At 48.8% G+C, this 26,957-nt stretch overlaps 1 protein-coding gene across 8 annotated transcripts in view; it reads left to right on the top strand.

Moving 5' to 3' along the window:
- Positions 1–26,472, top strand: part of HOMER3 (homer scaffold protein 3) — a 41,900-nt gene extending 15,428 nt beyond the window's left edge. For 6 of the 8 annotated variants that reach the window (XM_075524115.1, XM_075524118.1, XM_075524114.1 and 3 more), the window contains 8 exons: positions 11,850–12,006; positions 12,926–13,057; positions 13,496–13,603; positions 17,099–17,220; positions 18,120–18,276; positions 20,171–20,281; positions 21,236–21,316; positions 22,190–26,472. In XM_075524115.1, the coding sequence (XP_075380230.1) occupies positions 11,850–12,006; positions 12,926–13,057; positions 13,496–13,603; positions 17,099–17,220; positions 18,120–18,276; positions 20,171–20,281; positions 21,236–21,316; positions 22,190–22,378 (1,057 nt within the window). In that variant the 3' untranslated portion in view covers positions 22,379–26,472. Of the gene's footprint in view, positions 1–9,800; positions 9,946–11,849; positions 12,007–12,925; positions 13,058–13,495; positions 13,604–17,098; positions 17,221–18,119; positions 18,277–20,170; positions 20,282–21,235; positions 21,317–22,189 lie in introns of all 8 variants that reach the window. The other 2 variants (XM_075524121.1, XM_075524122.1) reach the window with 2 other exon arrangements.
- The last annotated feature ends 485 nt before the right edge of the window (positions 26,473–26,957 follow it).

The following is a 26,957-nucleotide window of genomic DNA, read 5'->3' as shown; positions in this document are numbered from 1 at the left end:
TTTTAAGGTAATTGCAAAAGAAATGAAGGTTTTAAATTGCATTTTTTTCCACAGTGCGAGCTTTAAAGTTTAGACTTGCTTTTTATTTTATGGGTTAGAAAGTAGGTAATTGCAAGTCTCTGCAACTTCTTTAAATAAACTTGCGTGTAAGGGAAGCCTCTAGTGATCTATATGTTGTGTGAAATCCAAACTGGGAAGCTGGGTGGGAGGACTGGAGCCGGGCTGTGTTCACAAACTTTTCCAGAAGTTAGAAATCGGGGATTTTGTTTGGCTGTTGTGACTTTGGCATTCAGTAAAATGGATCCTGTTTACATTTCTAAGTGGATAAATAGCTGATCGAAAATCCCTGATGACTTAGCTTATGATCCCCCTCAGATTTTCCAAGAGTGAAATAATGCTGCATGGATGTGGCAGTGGCTTTTGGCATGGAAATAGGAGCTTAGTCTGGTATTTAATTTATGTCCTAGTTATAAGTTTCAATCATGTAACTTTAAGGACCTGACGTGTTGTTGTGAGTTTCTCGTGCAATAAACTCTTCGTGGCTGTTTGAAAGCACAGTGGATCTGTAGGAAGCCTGTCTGATCAACTCCCTCCAAACGTGTGGGTTTGACAGTGCAAGAGAAATAAAGAACACTTTTAGGGGCTTGTTTCCCTTTTGCTAATTTTCCTCTTGGACTATCTAGATAAAATGATTGAACAGTCAAACACAGATTCAAGAGGCAGAAGAGGTAGAGGCGAAGAATCAAAACTGACAGCAATGTGAATCTGGCAGAGATCCTTTGAAGTTGGCAGACTATGTGCTGATCCAGGTTAAATCAGAAAGTGTCCCTATTTTCCTGTGATCCACAAAGTTACTGTAAAACTTCTAGAGCTGCTAGGAAGGATTTAACAAGCAGATAGCTTGGGACTAGCACTTTCTTAGAGTTAGTGGATGAATCCTTCTTGGACCTCCCGCAGGTACAGCCAGTAGCTATGTGGTTTCTTTAGAGGGTCGCCAGCTCCCATGGAAAATGTTGAGATAGTGTCATATTCTCAGTCTGCTTAGACTTCACTGTGTAATTATAGTGGTGTAGTAGCAAAACTATTGTTAAGCCAGAGATGACGTTTCCACCCAAAATTCCTTATTTCCACTTCACTCCTGAGATAAAAGTATACGTTGCTTGTACGTTGATCACATGGGGATATTGAGTAGCTTTCAGCAGCATTTAGATTACTCCGGATACAAAAGATTAAAAGCATGTCACCTCTTACATCACATTCTGGCAGTTGATTTTAGCTAACTTATTTTTAAAGCGGGGATTCTGGTCTCATTCCTCCATATTAGATTTCTTTGTAACACCATGTTCTGGTTTTAATGGATAAATTCTCCGTGGACTCTTTTGTGTCCACTGCACCATATGTATTAATGCGTTAGCACTTCCTCTCTGAAGAGGACAGTTGTAAATAACACTTGATCCTGAGGGAAGTGAATTTAGTCAGGTCCTAGCTGAGTCTTCGGTGGGCACTTACATTTCTCTGACTCTGCTGATAGTATTGTCAAATGTAAGTACAGGTAGATGCAACGTACCAGCTTCTAATTTGAGCAGTATAGAGTTTACCTGCTTGTCACATATATCAAGCAAATAAATTCACCCACTCTTATCTATACTGTCATCCCACTGACCTCTGCTAAACAGGCAATTTGAACTGCCCTTGTCAGAGGGGCTGCTGGTTGTGCTTTTGGAGCTCTGGCAAGGGCAGGTCAAAAATAGCAGCAGATCTTAGGGGCTTGTTCTAGTGAAGCTGAGCAGGCATCTGTGCCTGGAAGTACTACGGGTCCTGTACATTATAATGAAGATGCAGAGGCAGAATGTGTTGGAGGCATGGAGCATTTTGAAATGTGCGTGTATCTCCACTTCTCTGGTTCTAATTATTACTGGACATATTTTCTGGAATGTATAAAGAATTACTTAGCTGCAGTCTGGCTCTGCTGGGTTTTTTAACTTTAATTGCTGTACAGACTTCCAGCAACGGGTCTGTGTGTCTCAAAAGAAAGAGCTGCTGAAGCTTAGTAGCAGAAGTAACAGTTGTCCCAGGAAGGTGAATGCACAGATTGTGTTGTAGACAGCCAGTAGCATAGTGTTCAGCAGCCAAGATGCTCTGTAGATGGAGACTGGTTTCCAAAAGAAAAAAAAAAACCTCTCTCAGCTGTGTTGTGTCTTTAAATGCCCTTGATCCCCCATCTCTGTGCCTGACCTTGCATGCTTGTCGCTGTTCCCCATGCTGATCCAACAGGAGCATATTCAGCCAGGATTCCTTTGCTGCCCTTTATCTGCAGACAGGCCGTGAGGCAGCTGCTTTTCATTCCTGTGCTAAGCCCTGCTGGGTAATCTCTTGGGAGCTGGGGGAGGCAGAAGGGAAAGCAGCCCCTAGCCAGCTCCCATGGCTGGAGCTGCTCCACCTTCCCTTTGTGGCTATGGGGTAGAAGTCTGGCCTCCTTCAATCCCACCTGGACGCTAGCAGCATCTATGCATTTTCCCCAAGGTGACATTATGCAGCACAGAATGAAAGCGAAGCTGCAGCTAAGAGGGCTTGAAAACCTGCCTGGTGTTTAGAACAGAGGGCTGGGAATCGGTCCTCCCAAACTTTGTTCCCAAGGCAGTTTTGCAGTTCGGTGTCTAACAATCAGCATCCTGGGGGCTTGTGCCCAAATCCTGGGTAGGCAATATCAAAGCACACTCTCTGCACCCACTGAAGCAGCAGTTTCCATAGACTGGAGGGAGTTACACCCAGTCCCTGGCTCAGAGGAAGGGTTAGACTTTGGGGAGAAATGCAAAGGGAAAGAGATGAGGTTTGACTCTCATTAACCCACACTTCTTCCCCAAACAGCATTGACATGCAGTCAGCAGCTATTCAAGCTGCTGAGGGAAGATAAAAGGAAACAAAGACAGACAGCAGTGGAGGAGGAGATTGGTTCTCATGCCCTCTCTGTGCTCCAGTTCTGCCTTTTGAAATACTGGGTTCTGTCTATCTGAAACACATTTTCACCCCCCTTCCTCCCTGGCCAGCCCCCTCCCTCAAATTATCCCGGACCGTGCTGCTTTGTAGGGTTTCTCACACCCGAGTGCTCTGGCTGGTGATCCAACAGAAGGGAGAGCCCTGGCCCTGACGCAGCCAGCACGGCTTCCCAGCTGACTCAGCGTGGCGGTGGGCTGAGCGCCAGAGCTGAGCCACATATCTTTCATGCTCACATGCTCTCATGTACCCCTTTCTGCTCTGCACAAGCTGCCCTGTGAACACCCATCCAGGAAACCAGACCTTGCAGAGAGAAAGGACTTTTGGGAAGATTGCAGTGAGAACTGCGAAGTTCCCACCACAGCAGCTGGGAAATCCTTACATCTTGCTGGGGCTGGCAATGGGCCTTTTATCAGAAGATGACCTCTTTTTGGGGGGGGCTTGCTCATTGTGGCTACACATTGAGCCCAGCCACAGGGCACAGTGCAAAAATACGTTCCTAGGGCTCTGCACTCTGAAGGTATCCCGCTGCTGTCAGTAGGAGCATTGCACCCCAAAGCCCTTCCCTGCCCTTGTGGCTGAGTGCTGTTGTGCTGGTGGTCCACAGAAACAAACGATTCTGCTGATCTGGTACTTTGTGGTTTCTTGCAAGGCATTTTTGGTTTGGTTTTTAGATGAAGGGGGACCACAGACTGGCTAGATACAAAGTATTGGAAGTGATTATCCTCTCCGCGTCCAAGTGCGGAGAGGCTCCTTTCTCTGACAAGTAAGTGAACATCTCTGCAAAGAGAAGCTGCAGTGAACGAGAGGAGGTGCAAGCTGAGGAACAGCACATGGGCTTGCTAGAGATGCCCTTGACTGAACCCCATCTGGGAGCACCAAGGCAAATGCAGTTAATGAGGACCAGCCTCCCCAGCACATTCCAGCTGCTGCCTTGAGTGGCTAAAAGACTTTATTCCTAAACCTCAGACCTATTCACTATTTGTGTTCCTGGAGTGCTTTGAATTCAAACTCGCCCACCAAATCTCTCTCTTAAAACTCTATACTTGTGTCTAGGTTTGAATCCTGCTTTTTTGTCACACACCTCATTTTGGAACTGAAAACAGGACAGAAATGTTAGTATAAATTTGGGGAATGGGGACTTTAAAAGCTTTCCTCTCCACAGCGAACATAAGGTTTCTTCTCTCTGGTCATGCAGCAAAGGGTGAGCAGGATGTGATAAGTAATTCAGTTAACTAAATGGGCATGTCACAGGCAGGCAGACAGGATTGTGAGGCGAGAATTACTGAGAACAAACCAATAAAGAGGATCTCAGTGGGAAAAATCTTCCAGATTGCACAGAAAATCAGCGAAGAACAAGGACAAAGCCTAAGTCAAATGCAGCTGTGCAGTCAGAAAGAGACCCCTCCCCACACCCAGTGTAGAAGCTATTGAGCAAAGACATTGCTCGATGCAATAAAAGATCTAAAGCACACAATAAAACCCTGATTTCTTTCTTTCCCTCTCTCCCTTTCGAGAGGTCTGACAGGGTGGCTGCATTTTAGCAGTTGTCCTTAGGTTTAGGAACCTGCTGAAGAGAGAGAGAGAGAGCCTGTAACCGCCAAACAGGATTTTTCCCAAAGAGCTGCTATTTGCATTGGAAATACCCTGAGAAAGTAAAAGCAATAAAATGCAGTTTCTCTGAGGAGACTGTGCGGTGTAAGGACCCCAACAGGCAGCTGAAGTTGGGGTGGGGCAAAGAGAGAAGGGAGCGAGCATGCAGTGAAATACTGGAGCTGCCACAGTGCTATTGAAATTCAGACAGAGAGAAACGTTCTGCTGAACAGCTCTTTCAAAGGTTGTCTGTCCCTTCCTTTAACCTGGGCTAGCCCTTAAAACGGGAGATGTTTCTTTAGAGGATTGTACGCCATTACCTTGCAGTGGGGAACATGCTCTGTTCCCAGCTCTGTGACTTGTTGCCGTGAAAAGCCGAAATCAGAACTCGATAGTCGGGATGACTATTAAGCAGGTATTCTTTATTGCAGCGCTGGGCAGCACTGGCGATCGCTCCGCCACAAGTGCTCCGCCAGGTTAGCACAACACATCAGTTCATATACAGCAAAATCATACATATTCATCAGATTTCCCGAAAAGGGCAGTTTTATGGTGATGAGTTCCCGGAATTCATTTACATAGTCCAAGCATGCGCAGTAAAATTAGGGTTAGGGTCTTTTCACCCTCCCGGTGGTCTTCTATAGTCTTCCTCACGTTGTCCGCTAGTTGAACTTTGGGCTTCCTTTGTCCATATATAGTCACTGAGTTAGCTCATCAGTCCTTTGGCCTCGGAATGTTACCAGGGGGTCGATTTAAGCTAGTTCTTTGGTGCTTATCTTTGGCGCAATCGTTCTGAGTTCCTGTTATCAGTGATTTAATTAGGAAGCCTAACGAGCTTGCTCAAGGCCTGCTTAGTCCTATCAGGTAAGAAGTCACAGGAAATGTCCCACGATCAACTGTGCTCAGCAGGTAACCAAAACTATCTTTGCTGGGGAAGAGAACAAAAGAGAACAAGGATGCGAGTGAAACTAAAAAAAATGCAAGTCTATGTCTTAGTCAGGGATTGTCAGGGATTTAACCCTTTCAGACTCCTGTGGCTTAAACCAAAAATCTCTTCACCTTTTTAGTTCTGTTCCGCTATTAGACTAATCTGCAGGTTTGAGAGTATTTTTGTGGTGAGGATTAGAGAGAGGACTCTGTGAGATCCCCCTATTAAAGACATACCTAGCAGAGGGATTAAAGGTGGCTTGCTCAAAGTGCAAGGTAGACGTGTGTGAGGAACCCTCTGCGCAAGGTAGGCTCTGAGGCAGGGCAGGCGAGCTGAGCTCCCAGCAGCCTGGTGTCAGCAGCTCTGCTTCAGCCTGGACGTTGTTTTAGCGCGGCGTGGTGGGCCTGTGTGACCGTGCTGCCTGTGTATATACCGATCCATACGATCCCATGCATTGCAGGTGCACGGGACGATCCTGGTACCAGTCCCTGGTGCTGTCTCCTAAACGGGAGATGCTGCAGTCCCTCTTTGGAGAGGCCTCTCTGGGAGGTGGCCCATCTCCCTTTCTGTTGCATTCTCTCTGTAGCAGCACTGGGTTATTTTAGAAGATCCCCCTTAGGGAGAGGCCCGCATGCCTGTAAAGAGGAGGGTAGAGCCCACATCCAGGCAGGACACTCAAGGACAGTCCATGCATCCGGTGACATATGTGTTCAGATTACACAGAATAGAGGGGGCAGCGCTGGTTTTAGTCTTCTCCAGACTTTGGCACCTTTTATGCCTACTGTTCCCCTGCTAGGTAAAATATGGCGCTGGTGCAAGGGACTGAATTGATGCCATCTGTACCTCCTTGGCACAGGGCAGGGCTTGCAGGGCGCACTTCTGCTCCAGGGTCTTGGCAGTGTGTCCGTGTGTCCTAACCTGACGAGTTCCCTCATCCAGCCTTAGCGAACTTGGTCCCTTTGGCCTGCTCAGTCCATTGCTGCTCTGCTGAGACCATAAATTAAGAGGACAAATAATGATTTGCTCCCCTGGCAATGGTGAAATAAGCAGCTATTCATTAAGAAATCAATTTGGATGCTGTAGAGAGGGGAATAATGTAAGAACCAAGGTGGAAATGAGACCAGCGTGCAGTTTTACATGTCGTCTTAATGACCACTGAGTCAGAGACGCCAGTCAGTGAGCAAATCGGAAGCAATTGATCCATACCCCATATTCACGTGTCCTCCCCAAACACCCCGTGACCTTCTTCCAGCTTCTCTGTAAGGAGAAGCCACAAGAGAGGAGGCGGTTGGGTCTTTACTCAGGCAGCATCCTGGAGCCAGGTGCTTTGCTGATGTGAAGAACGCATCACATTAGGAATAGCTAGATTAGTCAGATCATCTCTTCTTTTCATTTTTGACTGCTTGGTTTTGCCTGGTAGCTGGAAGCCTGCTGCTGGAGTGTTAGGGAACATTCATGGGGGACAGGTAATTTTTAAGCTATCAGTGGGACATGGGATATTGAATTTTGCCCTTCCCCCCTGGGCTGGGAACAAATCCTGGCAGCGATGAGACCTGGATCCTTTCCCGTTGCCATCAGGCACTTGCTGATCATGTTTGTGCCTCAGCCAGATCTTTGTCCTTTCAGTCATTTGCTTTGGTTTTTCTTAATTATCTGCAAAGGACAGCCCTGGGGGGATGTAAGTGGTTTTATTTACACATGCCCTTTTCACTGCTATGTCTGTATTGTTATGGGGACTCCCAGCTGGGAGCAGGAAAAGAAGTGTCAGCTCTTAGGGATGTGTGGTGTATCCAGCATATACCCTTAAAACACAGGGGAAAAGAGGGCTGTAGCGGGAGAGAGAACATGACGGTTTGAATCCTGGGCACTTTCAGGATTATTTTTAAATGCTTTGTAGTGTTTTTGGAAACAAGAGGTCAGCAGCTTGGCCAGAAGCAAGCTGAATGCAGACGAGTGCTCCTCAGACATTACTCTGCTCATGCATCTCAGATTTGGCTTTCAGCACCTGTGCTTTTCCTGCTCTGAACTTCCCTCAGCACGTACGCCAGTGCCCCGCAGTCCTGCCTGTGTCCCCACCTTGCTAATCCACTCAGCTGTGCTGAGCTGTGTCAACCCCTGCCGCGGTTCTTTCCTGCTAAAGGAATCGTAGAAAGGGTGAGGTAGAGGCACTTTCCATTTAAAAAGCCATTTGTGACTTCTTAGAGATGCGCCCCAAGATTTGCAGACTTTCTTGCTTTTCTTCTCTCTTGGTTTGCATTTCTGCCTCCTTTTTCTGTCTGTTTTCTCTTGTGCTCCACCACTTAGACTCTAGGAGAGCTTTTGTTTTGGAGTGTTTGCTTTAACCTTGTCAGACAAGTAAGTGACTACTGAAAGGCAGGTTTCCAGGCTAGTCAGCATCCTTGACAATGAAATTCTTGTACTAGCTGGATACAATTTGTATCGTTTGATGGATTTAAAACAAACAAAGACTTTTTTTCCCTGCACGAGCAGTGCAAAAGGAGCACGAACATCTCTGTGGTGTTCCCAAGCAGAGCGCAAAGCTCTCCTGAGCATTACCTACAGAGCTTAAGCAACTGCTTCCTAGAAAGCCCTGTCCCCATGCCAGGCTGGCACAATACTCAGGTAGTTGTGAGAAGGCAATAATGTGCTGGCCTCATAAAGCAATCTCCAGTTGCCGTTATTAGGGACATGCAAGTTGGCAGCAACTGTTCCCATTTGCAGTGAGGAAAAGGGAAATGTGAAAGATAATTTCAGGAGATTCTGCATATTTTGCTTCCCTTGGTGGGAGGTGAGTTGCAGGAGTTCCCTCCTTGGCACCAGGCAGGCAGGTGAAGTTGCTGACATGCCCTGCTGCTGTTGTTGCCGGCCGGTTTGCTATCTGTTGGAAGCAAAGCACATCTGGCGTAACTGGCAGCAGGCCTGTTCGGAGAGTCTGCGAGACTTTCATATTTGTACCTGGAAGGGATAGACCTCTCACAAACAGCGTGAAGTTTTGTTGCTTCAGGGAAGACCATAAGGCATGAACAAATGTATGAGGAGTGCTGAGACAGCAGTGATTATGTGAAGGCACAAAAAGTAGAGCACCGTTCCCCATCAGCACCATCAGTGGTGCATTTTTTGGTGTACCTGAGACCAGGAAAAGAGCATGTGTCCCCAGGGGCTGTGTGTTGGGTGAGGGAGCAGCCAAGTCAGCCTCATTCGAGTGGAAAAAGCATAAGCTAACCCCTTGAAGATGGGCTTTTCTTCTGTCTGACAGGCCTTCCAGTGGCATTTTATTTTCTACTCCTGGTGCTCAGAAGGAAAGTAATGCTGCCTTTTGTGGTTAGTGACACTGTAATTACAGGACAGTTGACATCTGAGTGGCCTTCTGAGCCTCTCCTGGCTTGGAGTGATCAGTAGGAAGGCAGCGGGGTTTTCCAAGTATTAAGACGCTCTGAGTTGGCCTGCTTGAAGGCAGACTTAGCAGAGAAGCTGGGAGATCTGGGCTCTCTACTCCTTCTACGGGCATCCGTCATAATGCAAATTCACTTTCTTACCCTTTTGCTCCCTTTTTGAGATATGCAGTCTCAGCTGATGTGGGGGAAGAGCAGGGTGGGGACCATTTACTGGAGAGACTAATTTACAAAGCAAATGATAGCACAGCTGTCTCTCATGTCATGGGGAGACAGCACAGGGCAGCCGCAGGGGCTCCTCGCTGCTGGGGTCTGGGATCGTGCCTGGCTCCGTGGAGCACAGGGCAGGGAGTGCACATGGTAGGTGAATTCCCAGCTGCAGACACAAACCCCGTCCCTGCGGGCAGAGAAGGGTTATCTCTGGGAATGTCAGAGAGCTCCGTCAGGGTGCATGGCAGCGGGGCTGTTTGAAATATTACTTGGTCCGAATCCTGCTGCAGTCAGCAGGATGGTTTCCATTGACTCTGGGTGCAGATCTCACTGATGACTAGCGAGCACAGGAATAGCTGCCATGCGTGAGGGGTGATCTCTGAGGAGGGTTTTCCGTCATGCAGCCAGCATCACGTGTGTGTGACTGGAAACACTAGAGCCTTCCAGGCTCCTCTGTGGCCCTCTCCCAACTGCCAGCACCTGCTGCCAGAGGGACTTACTCCAGTTACATAGCTCACCCAATTATCTCCCATGACAGGGAAGAAAACGTGTTCAGTGATGAGAAATCATTACAAATTACAAGCTTTATGAGTTTGGGACAAACGAAGTCCCTGAAGGCTGCCTGGTTGAACGCTCTGTCTGTGCTCTGTGTGATAAGTAACAGCTGACTTTTCCATCGCTAGGAAATGAATCACTGTGGAGGCAAAACCAAAAAGGAGCCTCAGTCCAGCTAGGAGACCTAAGAAGGAAGCTGTTGGAGGAGAGACGCATACTAACTCCACTGGCCTGTAGTCTGTCTTACCCTTACTAACAAATGTCAACAACTAGGTAATGTCCTTCTTCTGTTCTTTCTGACACTAGCCCAGGACTTGGGGGTTAAGGTGCAGAAACATTGGTTTTTTCCCTCCTCTGTAGATACTGTGTTTCAAAGGATAAGTTGTGATCCATGTAAAATTTAGTATCTGTTAGTGGAGCCTGGAAAACTTGAATCTCATTCCAAAACCAGACTGTGAATTAATAAAACCAGCCAGAGAGGATGCTGAGAAGGGGCTGGTTTAGACCCTCGTGCAGTCTGCCTCTGAACGAGAGATCTGAGTCAGGGTTGTAACCTGGGAACAGGCTTGAAACTGGGAGGTAGCAGGGAGCGTTTTATTTCCTTCCTAAGTTTTGGTGATAGGTTCAAAAAGCACCAGGTACAGTTGTCTTTAGATTGACGGGAAGGTCTGCTCATTGCAGCTGCGAGGACTTGGAATGGGGAGGAAATGTAAATGTCTGGGTTTTGGGAGCTCACACATAGCAGGATTGTGACTATGCCTTGTTTGCAGCTGTCGTGGGGCTGTGGGATGTTTCCAATCACATCAGATTTCACTAGGTTTGGGTAGGGAGTGTGGCGATGGCCAGTGCCTCGGGTTTTAACCAAAGTCAAACAAAGACCCAAGACCAGATGCACCTGGACTGTTGTGTCATGGAAACATTCCTTCCTGCCTCCTGAAACACTCGAGTTACATCCTGATGCCTGAGATTCAACTCCTTATTACTGGTTACAAAATCTGGACAGTGCTTGGTTCAGTGCTTTCTTGCAGCAGCTGCACATTGTGTGGTGAAGTGTTTCCTTTAATTCATTAAGTGACTTGCTTTTAATCCTGGGATGTGACCTCTCGCTGCAGGATGTGCTTCCCAAGCGTGAGTCAAGGGAGGAAAAGCTGTGCTGAGGGGAAGGCGCTTTTTGTGTTCGCATCCCAAACTCATCCTTCATCCATCCATTTCCCTAGAGCTTGGACATATCCTATGAAGTACAAATAATTCAGCAGCCAGAGAAATCATATATCTGGTGAAGTCACCATGAACTGACCACTAAGGTGCCGAGGGATGGTGAAAGAAAGCTTCAAGTCAGGCTCAAAATAATATAACCCCTAATCATTAGCATAACTCTGCCACACCAACTGTGTTGTGAAGGACCCTCAGGTATGCCCAAAACATGAGATTGTGATGTCCTATTTGCACTTCTGCTTGCAAGTTTTGTGCCCATCCTTGGGTGAATGTGTATATAAGACCTACTAACCTGAGGGTATAGTCTGTTATTGCTGGAATGACCAGGCTGTGGTCTTTGGAAATGTCTGAAGACTGCAGAGGAGGACAGAGAAGCTCTAGAGGAAGGTAAAAACCTGTACCTGTAGTTAAACACCCTTGGTAGCTTTGTTATTGTGCCAAGGGTATTTCCATAGACCAAGGTCACTAGTGTGCAGTGAAAGCTGCTGTCATCATGCTGCCTGGATGGTGGGCGAATAGGAGGCATAAACAGCCATGGGCTTTTACTTTGCAGGGGCATCAGCCAGCAGTCCCCCAGCTTGTAAAATGGGCTTTAGAAGAGTGCCAAGGATGTGGAGAGCACAGAGAAGCCCAGAGGTCTTGGAAAAGCAACTCACGGAAATGATGGAGAACTTGGGTCATGACTCCCCTAATAAGAAGGGACATTAGATGATACCAGCCCAGACAGTGGGGAGCTGCTACTCCCTGCACAGAGGCTCAGTGAAGGGCTGCTGGTTGAGAGATGCTGTGTCCTTGGGGGCTGCAGTGCTTAGCACCTAGTGTCTCGGATCCCGGGAGAGGAGGAGAATAGCAGAAGTGCTGTTGGCAGTGCATAATGCAACACAAGTGCCAGGAAGTCGATGCACTTCCCCCGTTGCTCCACTTCCCCTCTGCCCTGACAGCCCTGTTCATTTCTCTTGCAGGGAGCAGCCAATCTTCAGCACCAGGGCCCATGTTTTCCAGATTGACCCTGCCACCAAACGGAACTGGATCCCTGCCAGCAAGCACGCTTTGACTGTCTCCTACTTCTACGATGCCACGCGCAATGTGTACCGGATCATCAGTGTGGGGGGCACCAAGGTAGGGGGCATTTTCTGACAGCATCACACGGATTGACAGCAGGTTTTTTTCCAGCCAAAGTCTGTTCTGGTGTTGATGTTTTTGGTGTCAAGTTGGTCAGTTCTCAGCATGGGCACTCTAGCATCTTCACCACAGGGAACAGAAGGTAAAACACTGCCTCCATGCTCAAGTGTATTTAGTGTTAGACAGTAGAATCCCTGCTGATGAAAAATGTGCCCTAAAGTCTGTCATCCCTCCCAGCCCCACTCTCTTCTCACCCCCTGTGCATGCAGAACAGAAACTTTTTCTGAGAGCCTTTATCCTGTGCTGAAACCAACCCCTGTAGATGTAATGAAATGACAGACAGAGGTGGAGGGAGTCTCAGAGGTAGTCTGTTCAGTCACTTCCACAAAACGCGATTAACTCCCCTAAACTGTTCTTGATAGGCATTTTCCTGACTTGTTCTTGAAGATCTCCAATGGCAGAGATTCGGCAGCCTTCCCAGGCAATTTATTTTGTTGCTACCCTAACCAGCAGAGAGTGTTTCGTAATAGCTAGTCCTGACTGCTTTTTAAGCCTTTTTTTTTTTTTCTTACTTGCCATGAAAATGGAGAACATCAGAAAGTCGTTAAGTCCCCAGAGACATGCTGTCTCTTATCTTCTTTTCCAGCAATGGAGGAAGCTGATGATACTGAGGCTTTTTTTTTTTCCCCTTTCTTTTTCAGTAGACAAGATGATGGAGATTTGTTCATGTCACGTAGCCAGACTAGAAAGACTTTTGGTCAACAAAAAGTCTGAACTGTTGTCTTAAATTAAAAGCCAGGCTTTCTACCCCTAGTTCCTAGAGTACAGAGGGATTATAGTGATCAATCCCATGCCACCACTCCAGGACAGCAGGCTGGAGTTTTTCTCTGACTCTCATTGTTGCCTCTCTCTGCAGGCAATCATCAACAGCACTATTACCCCCAACATGACCTTCACAAAGACGTCCCAGAAATTTGGACAATGGGCGGACAGCCGAGCCAACACAGTGTATGGGTTGGGCTTTGCTTCGGAGCAACATCTCTCCCAGGTAATGCTGCAGGTGCTGGCAGAAACCTGATGCTAGCAGGGGGATTGTCCCTGAAACCGTGAAGGGAAGATCAGCCTCTGGAGAAAAGACTAGGAACCTGATGTAATGCTGTTCCCACTGTGCTAAAATCTAATGCAAGATGCAAAGATGCTAGGAAGAGCTTTAAAGTAGTATTTGCAGAGTGTTTTGAGCATCAGAAATTGAATTAGGACTTCGGGCTCAATTTCTGTCATTGCTATTTAGCTAACCCCACAGCCCTGAGTGCCAGAATCATGGGCAGGGGCAGGAAGGGGTTATTCCCTGAATTTTATTGTTAGTTGAAGAGAAATCAAAAAGCATGTTGAATGAAGTTGCAAAGAGAGGAGTAACCCAGGCATCAATTCTAGTTTGTTCCGCATTTCAGCGTAGCACCGGAGTGACATTTCCGCTCCCCTCTAGTTTGCAGAGAAGTTCCAGGAAGTGAAAGAAGCGGCCCGTTTGGCAAGGGAGAAGTCCCAGGATAAAACAGAGCTGACCAATCCTGCCCTGAATATCACATCTCACCAGGTAATGCTTGGAAAGAGGCATGAGTAAAGCTCACTGCAGAGCGATGACAGCTAGGGAAAATGGTCACTGTGCTGATCTCGTCTAGTAACTTCTTGCTTTCATCCCTTTCTCTCTGAGAGCTTTCTTGCCAGACACTGAGGTTGGAGCTTCACATTTTGATTACACCTGTGGCCCTGAGGTCACTCTACTGAAACACATGAAGTACACTAACTAATCGGTGCTTAAGTGGAGCTCCTGCGGAGGTTCACACTCTTCCCTCTTTGCCAGTTAAACTATCAAAACCATTTGATGTCCTATAAAGCCATGCTGGAGGTGTGCTTTTCTTTGTTGTGGTGGTTGGGATTTTTTGGTTTGGTGTTTTTTGTTGTGTTTCTTTTTTTTTCTTTAGAGCTGCTGGCTCTCCCTGGGCTCAGTGTGACAATAACAGGCAAGTAGCATGCAGGAGTGCATGTCGCCTGGTTGAAGACCATAGGAAGGAAGACATGTGGCATTTTCAACTATTTTAATTCCTCTTCTGGGGCTGCAGGGGGTTCTTCTCCAAGTGTCTCTGATAGGTGATGGTGCTGTCCATGGGGGTTCATGGAAAGAAAAAGTGATTTCTTAGACCTGGTGACTGAGGAGTGCTGGCCAGACTTCTGTTTCTGTCATATTTCCACTGTGGAACAGAAGCTGTGCTGTGAGAGTAGAAATCACTCTTCCCCCTTGGGAACTCTCCCCTAAGGTAGAACTGCATGCATGACAGCTAGTCATTCAATTTTCTTTCCCTCAGGAGACCAAGCCAGAAAGCTTAAGCCCATCACAGATCATTCTCGTGTGTTGCATTTGCAATTGTTACCTTTCTCCCTGTATAGCTAAACCAACTCCAGCAGCAGTGGGATGGAGGGGAGAAGATAAGCTATGGAGAACTCTACCCTGCTTTTTCCCCATGGTGAAGCAGTTCAGTGCTGATGGTGAAGTTGTCCTCCCAAACAGTTCACTCCAGAGGTGGCTGCATTTCCCAGAGCTCCTGGCAGTAGGAGAGGAGCTGTAGGATGGAGGACACTGCGTTTTCTGGGCTGAGTACAGATGGTGTGGCAGCAGAGGAGGAGGAGGGAGTGTGAATAGTACCTTGGCCCGCAAGAAAAAGAGGGGGAGGTGGATGCGGTGGCTCTGCAGAGACTGGAAATGTCATGTGGGGTGCAAAAATGGGGAAAATCTGCCTAGCTTTTGGCTCCTGCTAACTCTAAGCCCCATCCTAATGGGTAGCAAGTGAAGAAGGGAGTAGAGTAGAGCATTCATAGCAGAACCAAAGTTTTAGGTAAAAGTCTCTGGTCAGTAGTAATTGCCCAAGACAGAGATTTATGGCCAGCTGCAGCTTCCATCTTCTAGCTCCCCTGGCCAGGAGATGGAGGCTGGGAGTAGAGATATTCCCTCTTATCCTGTTTACACCAGGCAGAACTCATCAGGTGCCACAAGAGGACACCTTCATCTCCCCTGTGCTGTGATGGCAACTTGCAACAGAAGGGATGAGGAGGTCAGAAGGTGAAGGTTAAACACAGATCAGGGAAATGGCCTAAGGCTCTGTTCCTTCTTGTTACCTGACTCAGCAGCACTAAAACTGCCACAATGGGAATCCACGCTCACTCTTCCCCTTCAGCCTACCTCGTCTCTCACTGGGAGAGCTTGGACACAAGTATGCACAGCCCCTGCCTGCAGCCATCCGGCAGCCAGCATGCTGATGCAGTGACGTACGCAGTGTCCCCTGCCATGTGGGCATGCAGATCTTGTCCTGCCTTCCCCAGCCTGTACATACATCAGCCCATCATCCTTTCTCCCACTGTCCCACTGCTGATTCGCAGTCTCTACATTAGTAGAGCTTCAAACATGAGCTTCATCCTTGAATAATTGATTTGTGTTTCTGTTTGCAAGTAAGCAGAGAGCAGATCTGTCTCCTGAAATTAAATCAGGGCTCCCCTCATTTTCTGCATCTGCACTAGTTTACTTAGGCTTCAGATTTTCAGAGCTGGGGAAATCCCAGGACAGCAGCTCTCTTCTGTCCTCTAGTACCATTTAGGCCAATCACCATCCCATTTAGCATCCCCATCACAGAGTATTATGTAAGCAACAAAACAGTGTGGAGCATCTTCAACTGTTATCAGTTTCAGTTGGGCTCAACACACCAGAACAGCAAACTTCTGCACCTTCCCTGCCTCAGTTTCCCCACCTTGTGATAAAGGTGAGGCAGGGTTGTGTTTTGCAGGTCTTGATTCTCAATCGCTCTCTGGAAGGCTTCATGAAGCTGGTGTTCAATACATCTCATGGCCCTGTGGCTCTATTTATAGATGTCAGCCGACTCCGAAGGCAGGTGGCTGTCCTTACCACAGGCATTTGAGGGCTACCTATCAACTCCAGCAGGCTCACCAGCCACCTGGTCTCACAGCCCCCAACTTAGGATCTCAGAGAGTCTTTTTATAGCTCAGTTTGCCCTGTCAGTGCCAAGGTTCTTCCCTGCTGTGAAAGGAGACCATGCAGACAGGGTCTTCTGGAGGGGCCAGAGGATGTAAAGCTTGCTTTGGCTTCTGCATATTCATCTCTGCTCCACTGTCAGTTCCCTTGAGCCTGGGAGGATGAATTGTTTGTCTCTGCTAGCTATGATGTATGCAGGAATATGGAGTCATAAAGAAGGGTATACTTTGGTGCAGGGGCTGTGAGTTTCTTCTCCCACACCTTTGGAAAGTGGGTGCCACAGTCACCTGAGCAATAGCAGAGTTTCCCTCCCTTGAGCCTGAGAAACACTACCCAATGGCACCTGGTCTCTTAATTCAAGGTACAGAAGCTGGACTTATGATGGAACCCAGGTGGCCTGGCAGGTCTGTGTTTAGAGTTGATTAAGTCTTTCCACTGCTCTGAGAACCAGCAAGAAAATCCTATTAAGAATTCAGCAAAACCCTGAAACGGCCAGCTTGAGCGGTTCGGAGTGTTGTGCACAGCCGCGGGACTCGGGTTACAGGCTGTAACATCGCTGGCATTTGTCAAGGGGAAGTTGAGGGCCAGAGAATTCAGTACCTCAAGTCGAGAGGGAGGAATAACTGGTGTGTGCAAGCTGTGAGCCCACCTGCTCAGGGTGTCTGTGCACTGGGATCGCTGCCCCAGCATGGCATGGAGACAGGGAAAGGGAGGACGTGGCAGCAGGGCAGCTGCTGGAAGAGCTAAGCACTAACCTACCTATTCAAGAGAAAGCCCTGTCTCCGCATAGCTTCCGAAGTCATCTCTATGCCATGACTGGTGCTGCTGAGCTATACATGAGGATCTTTGCCACCTCTTGTGGCAAAGAGTTAGCTAGACAAGCGCAGCGCTACCTAAGAGTTAGGACTGAAAGCCAGCCTTTCTCACAAGAGTGTGGGGACGGGAGAACTAGCCCTGTGAACCCTGGCTGTGAATGAGTTTGCAGAGACCTTGAGGCCACATGGTCAGTCTTCACGCCTGTGTGATAACCACCTCTTCCTCATCCCCCAGGTACTTCCCAGCCCCATCATCAGCTCCAATGGGCCAGGAGAAGATAAACTATTCCGGAGCCAAAGTGCCGATGTTGAGATAACAACAGAGAAGGAGCGGCTGAAGAAGATGCTTTCAGAAGGGTGAGGCTGCCACAAGTGCTCTCTGCTTCTGACTCCTAAACTGTCTATTCTGTCATGATTTGACGCATGTCCCTGTCATCCCAAATGCTTTTGACCCAACACTACTTCTTTAGGTAGCTGAGTAATGCCCTGTGTCTGCTGCTGCTCAAACCCTCCACTATACCAATTCCCGCTCTTCCCTGGTAGAAAGTTATTCCACCTTGGAGGTGAAATCTGCCGTTCAGGCAGCATGGGAAGGAGGATGCTTTGTGCCCACAGTGGGGATGAGTTGATGCCAGTTATCTACAGATCAGTAGTTTGTGATACCAGAAGATGTTCACACTTTTCCAGCTGGCCCAAGGCTGCATTTGTGTTAATTCCCCTGATGATTCCAGCAATGTCCCTGCTGCTTCCACTCTTTGTCTGTTCAAAAGACTCTGGGCTGGATTCTGCCCTGTGGCTCCTGTTGAGCTCCCAGCTGAACACTTAGAATATTTTTAAATCAAAAGCAAATGTCCTTTGCTACCTTCTCCTGAGTCTGGGGTGGTAGGGTTTTATTCAAAGCAAACTCAGATCTAACAAAGATTTTAAAAATGGATTCCCAGTCCCATATTGCAAAGGTCTTTTATAGTAGCTGTATCTCCCCCACCCCATTAATCTCACAGTGTGGTTTCTGCAGTTTGAGGCCATGTGTGCTTGCTTGAAAGTCAAATATTATCCAGGGGTAAAGGAAAGAGATGCAGATTCAGGGCTGGAAGAAGCATTTACATTTGGGAAGTGATATGAAAGCCAAACAGAAAACAGGGAGCTGCCCAGCACTTCCAAGAGCATGGTTTCAGTGCGTGTTAGCACTGTGGGAAGAAGCCTTCATGCTGAGACTCTTACGCTCTCCTGCACACTTCCCCTCTTCTCTCACACAGTTCGGTGAGTGAGGTCCAGTGGGAGGCTGAATTCTTTAGCCTCCAGGACAACAACAACAAGCTCGTGGCTGCTCTCCATGAAGCCAATGCCAACGTGGACCAGTGGAAGAAGCAGCTGGCTGCTTATCAGGAGGAGACAGAAACGCTGCGGCAGCGGGTGAGCACAGGAGGGCCCTTGCAGAGCAGGTCAGAGGAAGCCCTGTCCCAGAGCCAGATGGTGCCCTTGACCCCGTTGTCCCATCAGTTTCCATGGGTGTCAGCAGGAGCTGAGAAGGAAATCCAGGATGCTGCAAGAGCCTGGCAGGGAAAACATGTCGAGGAATAAGGCCATGTAACTAGGGAGCTCTCACAAGAGCTCCTGTTTTCTGCAGAGCAAGTTGGGGGTGTGCTGAGTCCCCGTGGATAAAGGGAGGAAAACAGAGCACAAAGTCAAAGAATACCAGTTTCCCTTCAGATTTTCTGGGGGTAGTTCCCAGCTGCCATCAATACTGAGTAAGGCCCATGCCCCCGCTGAGCTGGGCATCAGGGCAATCTTCTGGCTGCTGACAGGAAGGATGAAGGTTGCTCTATCTGCTATAATTAGCTCGAATCCAAGCTGTAATATCATGAAACCCGGGTGGTGCAGTACAAACAAGCCCTTGTTCGGTTGGAATAATAGGATCTTTTGACCTACGTAATATTGGAGAGGTCACAGATCAACTGTGTGTATCTGGGCAGAGGAGTGACAGTCACACGGTTGGGTTTGTTGGGAGGGAAGAACTGTGGAGTTACTTGGGGAAGGGTTTTGGGACAGTTGGGGTTTGGCTGGGAAAGGACTCTGGAGCCCTGGAAAAGAAGGCATAAAGCCATTTCACTTCTAGATAGCTCATTCAAAAGACAGCAGGGATTTATAGCAATTAACAGCTGTTTCCACTTGATGGCTGTTGTGTGGCCAGTCTGCGCGGTAAACAGCCGTCCCCCAGGATTCACTGTACCCGTTGCTAATTCTCAGTGCTGGAGTCAGACAGTAAAAGAGCTGCATGGAACAAATTTTCTCCTCTGCAGCAGGAGCCTGTCCTAGGTATAGCAGAGATCTTGGTTGTGCCGATGTATATGTGTGGTTTTGGGGCTGGCTGGGATGAGCTGCCTTTTCCCTGCCATTGCTCCGTGCATACTCAGCTGTTTGGTGGCTGTTCTCACAGCCGGGAGCTAGGAGTGAGGATTTTGGGACCCTTGGGTGAAGGGCAACCACTGGGGACTTTTGCAGAATCACAGAAGAAACTGTAACTCAGTGAAACGTCTAGATTATTGGCCCTAAACCAGAGCATTCTGGGACCAGAGCTGGTTGATTCTGGCCATGACCCTGTGAGCCTGACAGCTCACAACCACTGTTTGCATGGACCCTGACAAAGGCCCAGTCCAGCTAGTGTTGTCCTGCTGCCCCTGCTCGTGGGAAAGTGTCACACCAGGGTCCGGGCCCTGTCTATGTGAGAGTACCCATCGCTGGAGCTGCACTTGTAGAGCTCAGCGCAGGCCCTGTGAGAGCTTGGGCCCCGGCAATAGCTGCTGCAGACCTGATGAGCTTTTAAAAATGAATTCTCTTCATGAATAATCTAAGCCACTGGGCTGAATTTTTCAGGAATGGGGAGCACGCTTGGGCAAACCCTTCCTCCCAGCTCTGCTGTGGTTGAGCTGCAGTAACTCCCTTGCCCTCAGCAATCTCTGCCCAGGGATGTACATGGAGCTGGATCTAGCCACTGCTATGGGTTGTAGGCTTATGTGCTTGATGTCCGTCAGTCAGGCTTTGCTGGAAGTGCAAGATGGCCGGAGAAAGCAGAGACACAGAGTCTCTAGACAGAGTTTTGCTGCAGTGTGTTTCTGTGCGTGATCTATGCAGAGCAGAAGGATAGAATTTTTTCCAAACAGCCCCAGGGTGGGAGCTGCTATCCTGTTGTAAGCCTGGTTGGGTTTGCAAGGAAGCCAAAACATGACAGAGAATGACTATGGGTGATAAGGTGTCAGGACATTCCTTTATCTCTGAGTGTACCTTCCCTGTGCTTGCTTCCACGTAGGTAGCAGAACTGGAGTCACAGGGTGCTCACGATTCCTCCAGCGAGAACAACAAGGAAGAGCTGAGCCAAACCCTGGAGGAGCTGGAACTACTCATCAAGGCTAAAGACGAGGTAATACCCCACAAAGCAGAGTAAAGCCTGAAGCTGGGTGGCCTGTCAATCACCAGCATGCTGTCTGTCGTTACAGCTTGTATGAGATCAGAGGGCCCCTCGTGCTGTTGTACATGCTGCTTATGCAAGCCAGGAGCCTCCATAAGCCAGCCCAGCCCCCTCAGTGGTCTCCCCTCCCCGAGAGGCAAAGCTGAGTGGGAGTAAAGTGCTGGGAGTTTCCCATGCAAATAGCCTTGAGCGGAGAGTCTCAGACACTGCACAAACAGCAGGGACGTGTCTTACCCCTTCCCCTCTCAGCCATCTGCAGCTGCAGTTAGCCTCTAGTGTAGTAATTGCTTCTCGCTTTCACTGCATTTAAATGAATGCTTTAAAGCAGAGTTTTCATTACAGAGGCTGTGAAGGAGGGGAGATATGGAGAGAATCTCTCCGATTTTCCCATCTGCAGGCTCTCTGGTGGCCGTGCTTCAGCAGGGTGGGTGGACAGATCCCTAGAGTTGGAGCCACAAAGCAGGGATTGGGGAGGGGAGGTGTTTTGGGGTTCCTGATCCTTAGTGAAAAGAAATCTCTCCGCCCTCCCCAGAGCTACTCAGGCTAGGAGAAAAACGCTGGGGCAAGGCAAAGGTGTGCAAAGGGTTTCACCCAACAGCTGAGCAGGGACCCTGGCCCCAAGAGCCTGGGATCTGATCTTGAGCAAGGATGCAACAGGGTGCAGAGACTGTTGAACCTTGCTGGCATTGAGCCAGTCATCTTGATTAGGGACTAACGGCTTAGAGGGAGGCAGCAGGTGCAGCAGAAGTAGAAGCTTAGAAAGGGAGGTATTAAAATTTGGAGCTGAGTGTGGTTATGTGATCCTTGGAGAGAGGGAAGGGGCCTTGGCTGGGGTATGTGGTGGGGGGCTGGCCCCACTGGGATAGGAGCGGGTTTGACATGATGCTCTTCCTCCTTGTGTTTTAGGAGATTCAGATGCTAAAGAGCCAGAAGTGTGGCCGATGGGAAGCAGAGGGCGAGCGTGAGGAAACACTGCAGAAGCTGCAGGTAAAGATGGCAGATCTGGGACACCTCTGCACTCAGAGTAGAAGGATCCATCCCCATTTCTCCTTTGAGCCAAAGAGTGAATGCCACAGAGCTGCCATGCCTGTCTGCCTCTGGGTGATGGGAACGGGTCCTTGCCTATGTCTGCCTTCTTCCAGCCTCCCTGTGTCCCTCAGAGATACGACGTGGGGCACAATCAGCAGGCAACAGCAAACCCAGCCTTCACGTACTCTCCTCTAGCGCTTGCAGCAGCCCCTGACATGGGACTGGAGCAGGACCCGCGATGTCCTGTGACCCTCCATCTCTCTGAGGAGGACTCTGATCAGCTTGCTGGGTGGACAGGGATGGCTGGGGAGCAGAGCTCTGACTCAGTCTGGCTGGCAGGAGGGATGCAAGCTGCTCTGCACCTCAGGGCAAGGACACAGATGGAAGCACGATCTGTTGTGCAGTCTCTGAGGGCACTGCCTGCCTGTGTTTATTACCTCTGAGCTACTGAACAAGGGTATCTGCTGTGGGGCTCAGCCCCATACACAGACACTGGCTTTCGTGGCAGAAAAATATCTTCCAAACATGAAATGCCATCAGACCTGGAGATGATAGGTGTGTGAGGAGAGCTGCATTTATACACCTTTGCAAACCATGGGCAGACACCTGAGTTTGGGGAACATGTGCTCACATGCATGTGCGTGCCAGGGTGCTGTGGCTTAAGATAGGGAGGTCCCTGAGTGAAAGAACTGGAGACTGGGCTGGCTGGATGTGGGTAGCCTGGTGCTGGGGTGCTAGCAGGGCTGTTTTGTGGAGATAAAGGTGGTGGTCTGGGAGCAGCGTGTATCAGTGCTGGGGCAGCAACCTCACTGCAGTTGTGTCCTTCGGCAGGAGCTGGAGGCATGCAACGCAGAACTGGAGCAACGCCTTCACCTTGCTGAGCAGACGCTGGCGGAAACCCTGGCCGAGAGGGAGAAGATCCAGAACGAGGTCACCAAGGTGGCAGAGATAATGGATGTGAAGATATTTGAGCTCAGTGAGATCCGTCAGGGACTAGCCAAGCTGGTAGAGAGCAACTGAGCAGCAGCACGCTCAAAGGAGACACCTCCGGAGGAGGGAAGCCTGAGCTGGGACTGGTCGCTGACAGCAATTACGGTCACAGAACAGCCTTGAGGTCTGTTCAGGCAGGATACGCCAACATACCAGCAGCTGCCTGGACAGTGTGGAGACCAGCCACAGCCTCTTACTGCCCACTGAACACCCAGACGGAGGGCAGAGAGGACCTGAGCTTCTGAATCCTCTACAGGGAGCATCTACAAGTCACAGCCAGACCTCTCTGGACCCTGCCATGGCTGTGGCATGGTCCAGAGACAGCAGCTGTCGCCGTGCTGCCTTCCCAGCCTCCCTGCTGCCACACTGTGTCTCCAACATTTTTACAGTTTTCTAGGGGAAGGGGCTGAGCAGCCTTCGCGTTTTTTCAGTAGTTTTTTAGGAAACCACTTGCCTTTTGCAAATAAGCTGCCTGTTTCCCCACCTAGGGAGGGAGGAGAAGTTCTAGCACACGGAGGACAACAGTTGCTCCTTTTCCTCTTCCCCAGCCCTAACTACATCGTGTCTTTCTAACAGGATCCAGTAACGCTGGTCACTGTCAGGAGCTTCCAGAGGTAGCAGAGTCCCCACTGCAGAGGAGGGTGCTTGCCTGACTGTGTGTCCTTTCCACTGTTCAGTCACATCCTCCAGAGGAAAAGGAGCTGCAGGTTTTAAAGCTCTTATTAGTTTAACACAGTGGGATTTAATGACTTGTTAAAACTCCTTTAAGCTGAGAAGAATAGAGGCTTGGTTGGGAAAGGGGCATTTGAGAAATGGGACATCCCTGAGGGGATGGCCAACAAACTGCTAGATTGGCATCTCTCCCAGCCTCTAAGGGCTGCAGTTAATTGAAATTAAATGGAGCAAATCGCAGTTGCTCTTGGTTTCTTTTTTTCTTTTTTTATTGGGAAACAGTCCACAGAGATGTCCTGCTCTGTGTCAGCGGAGCAGTATTCCTTGTGAAGGGTACGGGTCCCAGCTTGCCATGCTTGGCCAGATTAAACGAGAACAGGAGGCGTTCGGAGCATGCTGGGACTGGTGCCCTGCGGGGCCTGTGGGAAGTTTGTGAGTTATTGTAGATGTTGTCTAGTAATAGGAATTGAGCAAGGCCTGAGGGAGGCACCACAGAAACCTGGAAAGTTGTGTCCCCCCACGGCGCCCGCTGCACCCCCGTAGTTACCTAGGAGCATGCTTAGCCCTGTGCTGAATGACAAAGCAGTGTCTGTGTAGAAGTAGTTAGTAACTTTACAGGAGTGTTGATGGATTTGGATTTTGTTGTTGGTTTTTTGCCCTCTTTGCCACTATAAGCTAGGGAAAGACAGCAGTAATCCTGGGAATGTTTCACAGGTCTGTAGAAACTCTGGTACTTAGCAAGCACTGGCTGCCCTCTCCGCACCCAGCTGAACCTCAGCTGACCTGGGTAGAGGCAGCACGGCTCCTCAGGGCCTGCCTCTCCTTTCACTCACCTGGTGACCACGAGAGGAACCCACAGTTCCACGCACTGCCTGCAAGTCAGAGCAGGATTAGGTCTGGCACCTTGGGAATCTGCTGGAGTGAACTGCTGGTGACTCTGTGCTGGATTGTGTCTAGGCAAAGCCCTTCCCTCTCCCAGGGGTGATGAGGAAACATCGAGATTTCCAGACCTGCATAGCCAGGGAAGGGCTTTTCTGTTTTGGGGTTGGGTTTTTTGGTTGGTTTTTACTTTTTTTTTTTCTTTTTTTTTCTTTTGCATGAAGTGTTCTCACAACTGTATGGGGCTGGAGCTACCGTAGTAATATTTGTTTCAGGGTATTTAAGAAGGGAAGGAAGTAACTGGGTGGCAAAATTTCTAGGGACTTGTTTACCACCCCATGCCGGTGTTCATATTTTATTCCTACAGGAGCAGCCTTCTTTTGAAATAGAGATCAGCTCCAAGAAAGGTGTGTTTGGTTTGCATCTCCGTCGCTGTAATATGGAGGGAGGAGGGTGGGATTTGGGAGTATGGGAGAAAGTAAGTTGAGCAAAAGTTTCTTACGTTCTGCACTACTACTCTCTCACACTTCTCTTCTGTGGCTGTGACCCACAAGGTGGAGCTGGATATGGATCCTTAAATTCTGGCAGTGACCATTTCATAGCCCTGCGTCTTGGCCAGTGCCTGTGTTGTATTGCTCATTGATGGAGGCTGACCAGACCAGCGTGTGCCACGCCTGGGTGAGTCATCTCTCCCGAGGGAGGCCATGCTCAGCCTGTTCCCAAGAAGTGAGAGGGAGGACCTGAGTCAAGCTGCTGCACATCCCAGCAGGACTCCCTCTGAGTGGGGGAGAGGCAGATGCAAGCTGCAGCTGAGACAGCAGCTTCGACAGCTTCGTGGAGTGCTGTGCTGCCTGCCGCTCTCCCCAGGACCTGCTCTGACCTGGGTCAGGGAAGAGTGTAGCATGAGACCCAGCTCTTATGCTATTTAAGGCTCTTCTCGTCCCTTATGCATTTTATATTCTCAGAGTACAACCTAGCATCACTGGAGAACTGCACCAGACCTGCAGCAAAGACAGTTGACTCCTTGACAGTCTAGGTCGAGTGCAAGAAGGTCTGCAAGTCATGCAACAAGTCACAAATATAAGGAATCTGCAGTGAATCTTCCACTTCAATCCTGCAGGAAGCTCTCCTTGTTTCACACTGTGTTCAGCCTCTTCATGTCAGGCTAAGAGTCAGCCAGGGCCAGACTCTGTTTAAAAAAAAAAAGCCATGAAAAAACCCAAAATGCTATGAAAAGCACAAGTTCTAGGCTGCTGCTTATCCTCATATCCCCTATGAAGCCAGAGTCTAGGTGCGACTGCACACAAGGTGCGGTTCCAGCCCCCAGGTATCTCATCATTATGGTGTGTAAAATCAGTGTTGAGAGTGCTGCTGAGCTCAAACTGTGGATAGGGGATCTGGGTACCAACAAGAAGGGGGTGTTATGCACTGGTCATGCAGAGATCCTGGAATAGTGCCTCCTCTCGAGACTCAGCAGCCCAATATATGATATCCTGAGGAGGTGTAACCCCCTGGAAGTATTGTTTCTGTCTAGTGGGGGAAGTATTACACCCAGTCATATTGTTAACTACAAATTCCTCCACTCGGCTCTTGTGAAATCAACGCTTCTGCAGCAGGAACAAACATAGCCCATTCACTAAACTTTCTGAACAGCCTGTTCATTGCAAACAAACGGTGCTGTCCGTCTCTAGAAACTTTGCTATTGGAGCTGCCCTGTCCCCGGCAGGATGCTGGACGCTGTTTCCCGGCACATGGCATACCTCGAGGCCAGCGGTACTTTTCATGCGTTTGCTGTGCATCACTCTCTCAGCTAGTCACACTCCTGGCTGTGCTCCTTTGCTCTTCCATTGTCGGGAACCAGGAACAGAGGCCATTTTCCTTTACAGTCTTCCCCACGGGTGCTAGCTGCAATTCTTTTCCTTGCCAGAATAATCTGAATAGTGGCTTTTTGATGAGATTGGTCCTGTACTCAGCATTTGTTAAAAGTCTTTTATTGAGGCATTGCAGGGCAGTGTGATGGATGGTTCTGGGAGGCACTTTCCGTTGCAGTCTTCCTCTCTTCTAAACTAATGAAAACCCATTCATCACCAGCTATTTCCACAAATGCCCTAAATCTGTGGTTAGCAATGAGACAACCCTACTGTAGACAGCATAGCAGCAAAGCGTGAGTTCCATCTGCCCCACTCTAGTGAGCATTTAAAAAGGACTTCAGTTGTGTTTCAGAACAGCAACGCATCCCCACCATGCACTTTCCAACCCTCACCCCTTCCCTGTTTATGCTTCTTTTGCTTCAAAAGGGGAAAATCTTGTGTTACAAAAGCCAGCAATGAATGGCAAGGCTGCAGGGTTATGTTTGCTTCTGTCTCACAATAACAATTAGCTGTCAGCAACTAAATAACAGCGGCTTCCTTGCTGGAGGAGAAATGCTACTGATTGCAGGTACCTTGAGAGACCTAATTCTTTTGGCAAATGAGGATCTTAATTATTCATAGAAAAGCTAGACAGAACATTAATAAAGGGAATGTGCGGAAAATGGTTCACATATGAGATCAGGATGAACAAATAAAAAAATCTTGTAACCTTCCCCTCTTTGCACGATGTTCTGATGAACAGCAGCAAGATGTGATTCTCTGCTCTGAATCCAAACCTGTGACAAGGTTCTTCTGACCAGCTCAGCAAGAGGAATTGAAGCTTTGCTATTACAGGACGTGCCTGTAATAAATAAATAGAGCCTCAGAAAAAGGATGTGTCTAATGCAGACTCCACCTGACAGATGCCAATACAGGCCTTCCAGGCTGAGCAGGAATGCAAATCCAGTCCAGACCTAGAGCTGACGTGGCAGTCAGAGTGGCAGACCACCAGCAGCTCTGCCCCTGCCTCGCTCTGCAAACTCCCTCGCCTCTCCGGGCTTTGATTTCTCCTCCTCCACAAAGCAGATAATTGCCCTCCCTGTTGGACTTACTTAAATTACTAGCATCTACAAGGTGCCTGGAGAGCTGAGGGAAGAAAGGGTTAGCACAGGCCAGACTGGTTAATACCCTAAGTTCATTGAGTGATT

Source organism: Mycteria americana, chromosome 24, assembly GCF_035582795.1.
Source record: "Mycteria americana isolate JAX WOST 10 ecotype Jacksonville Zoo and Gardens chromosome 24, USCA_MyAme_1.0, whole genome shotgun sequence".
NCBI classification, from domain to species: Eukaryota; Metazoa; Chordata; class Aves; order Ciconiiformes; family Ciconiidae; genus Mycteria; species Mycteria americana.
The sequence above is the reverse complement of the archived record's forward strand: the minus strand, read 5'-3'. Positions and strand labels throughout refer to the sequence as shown.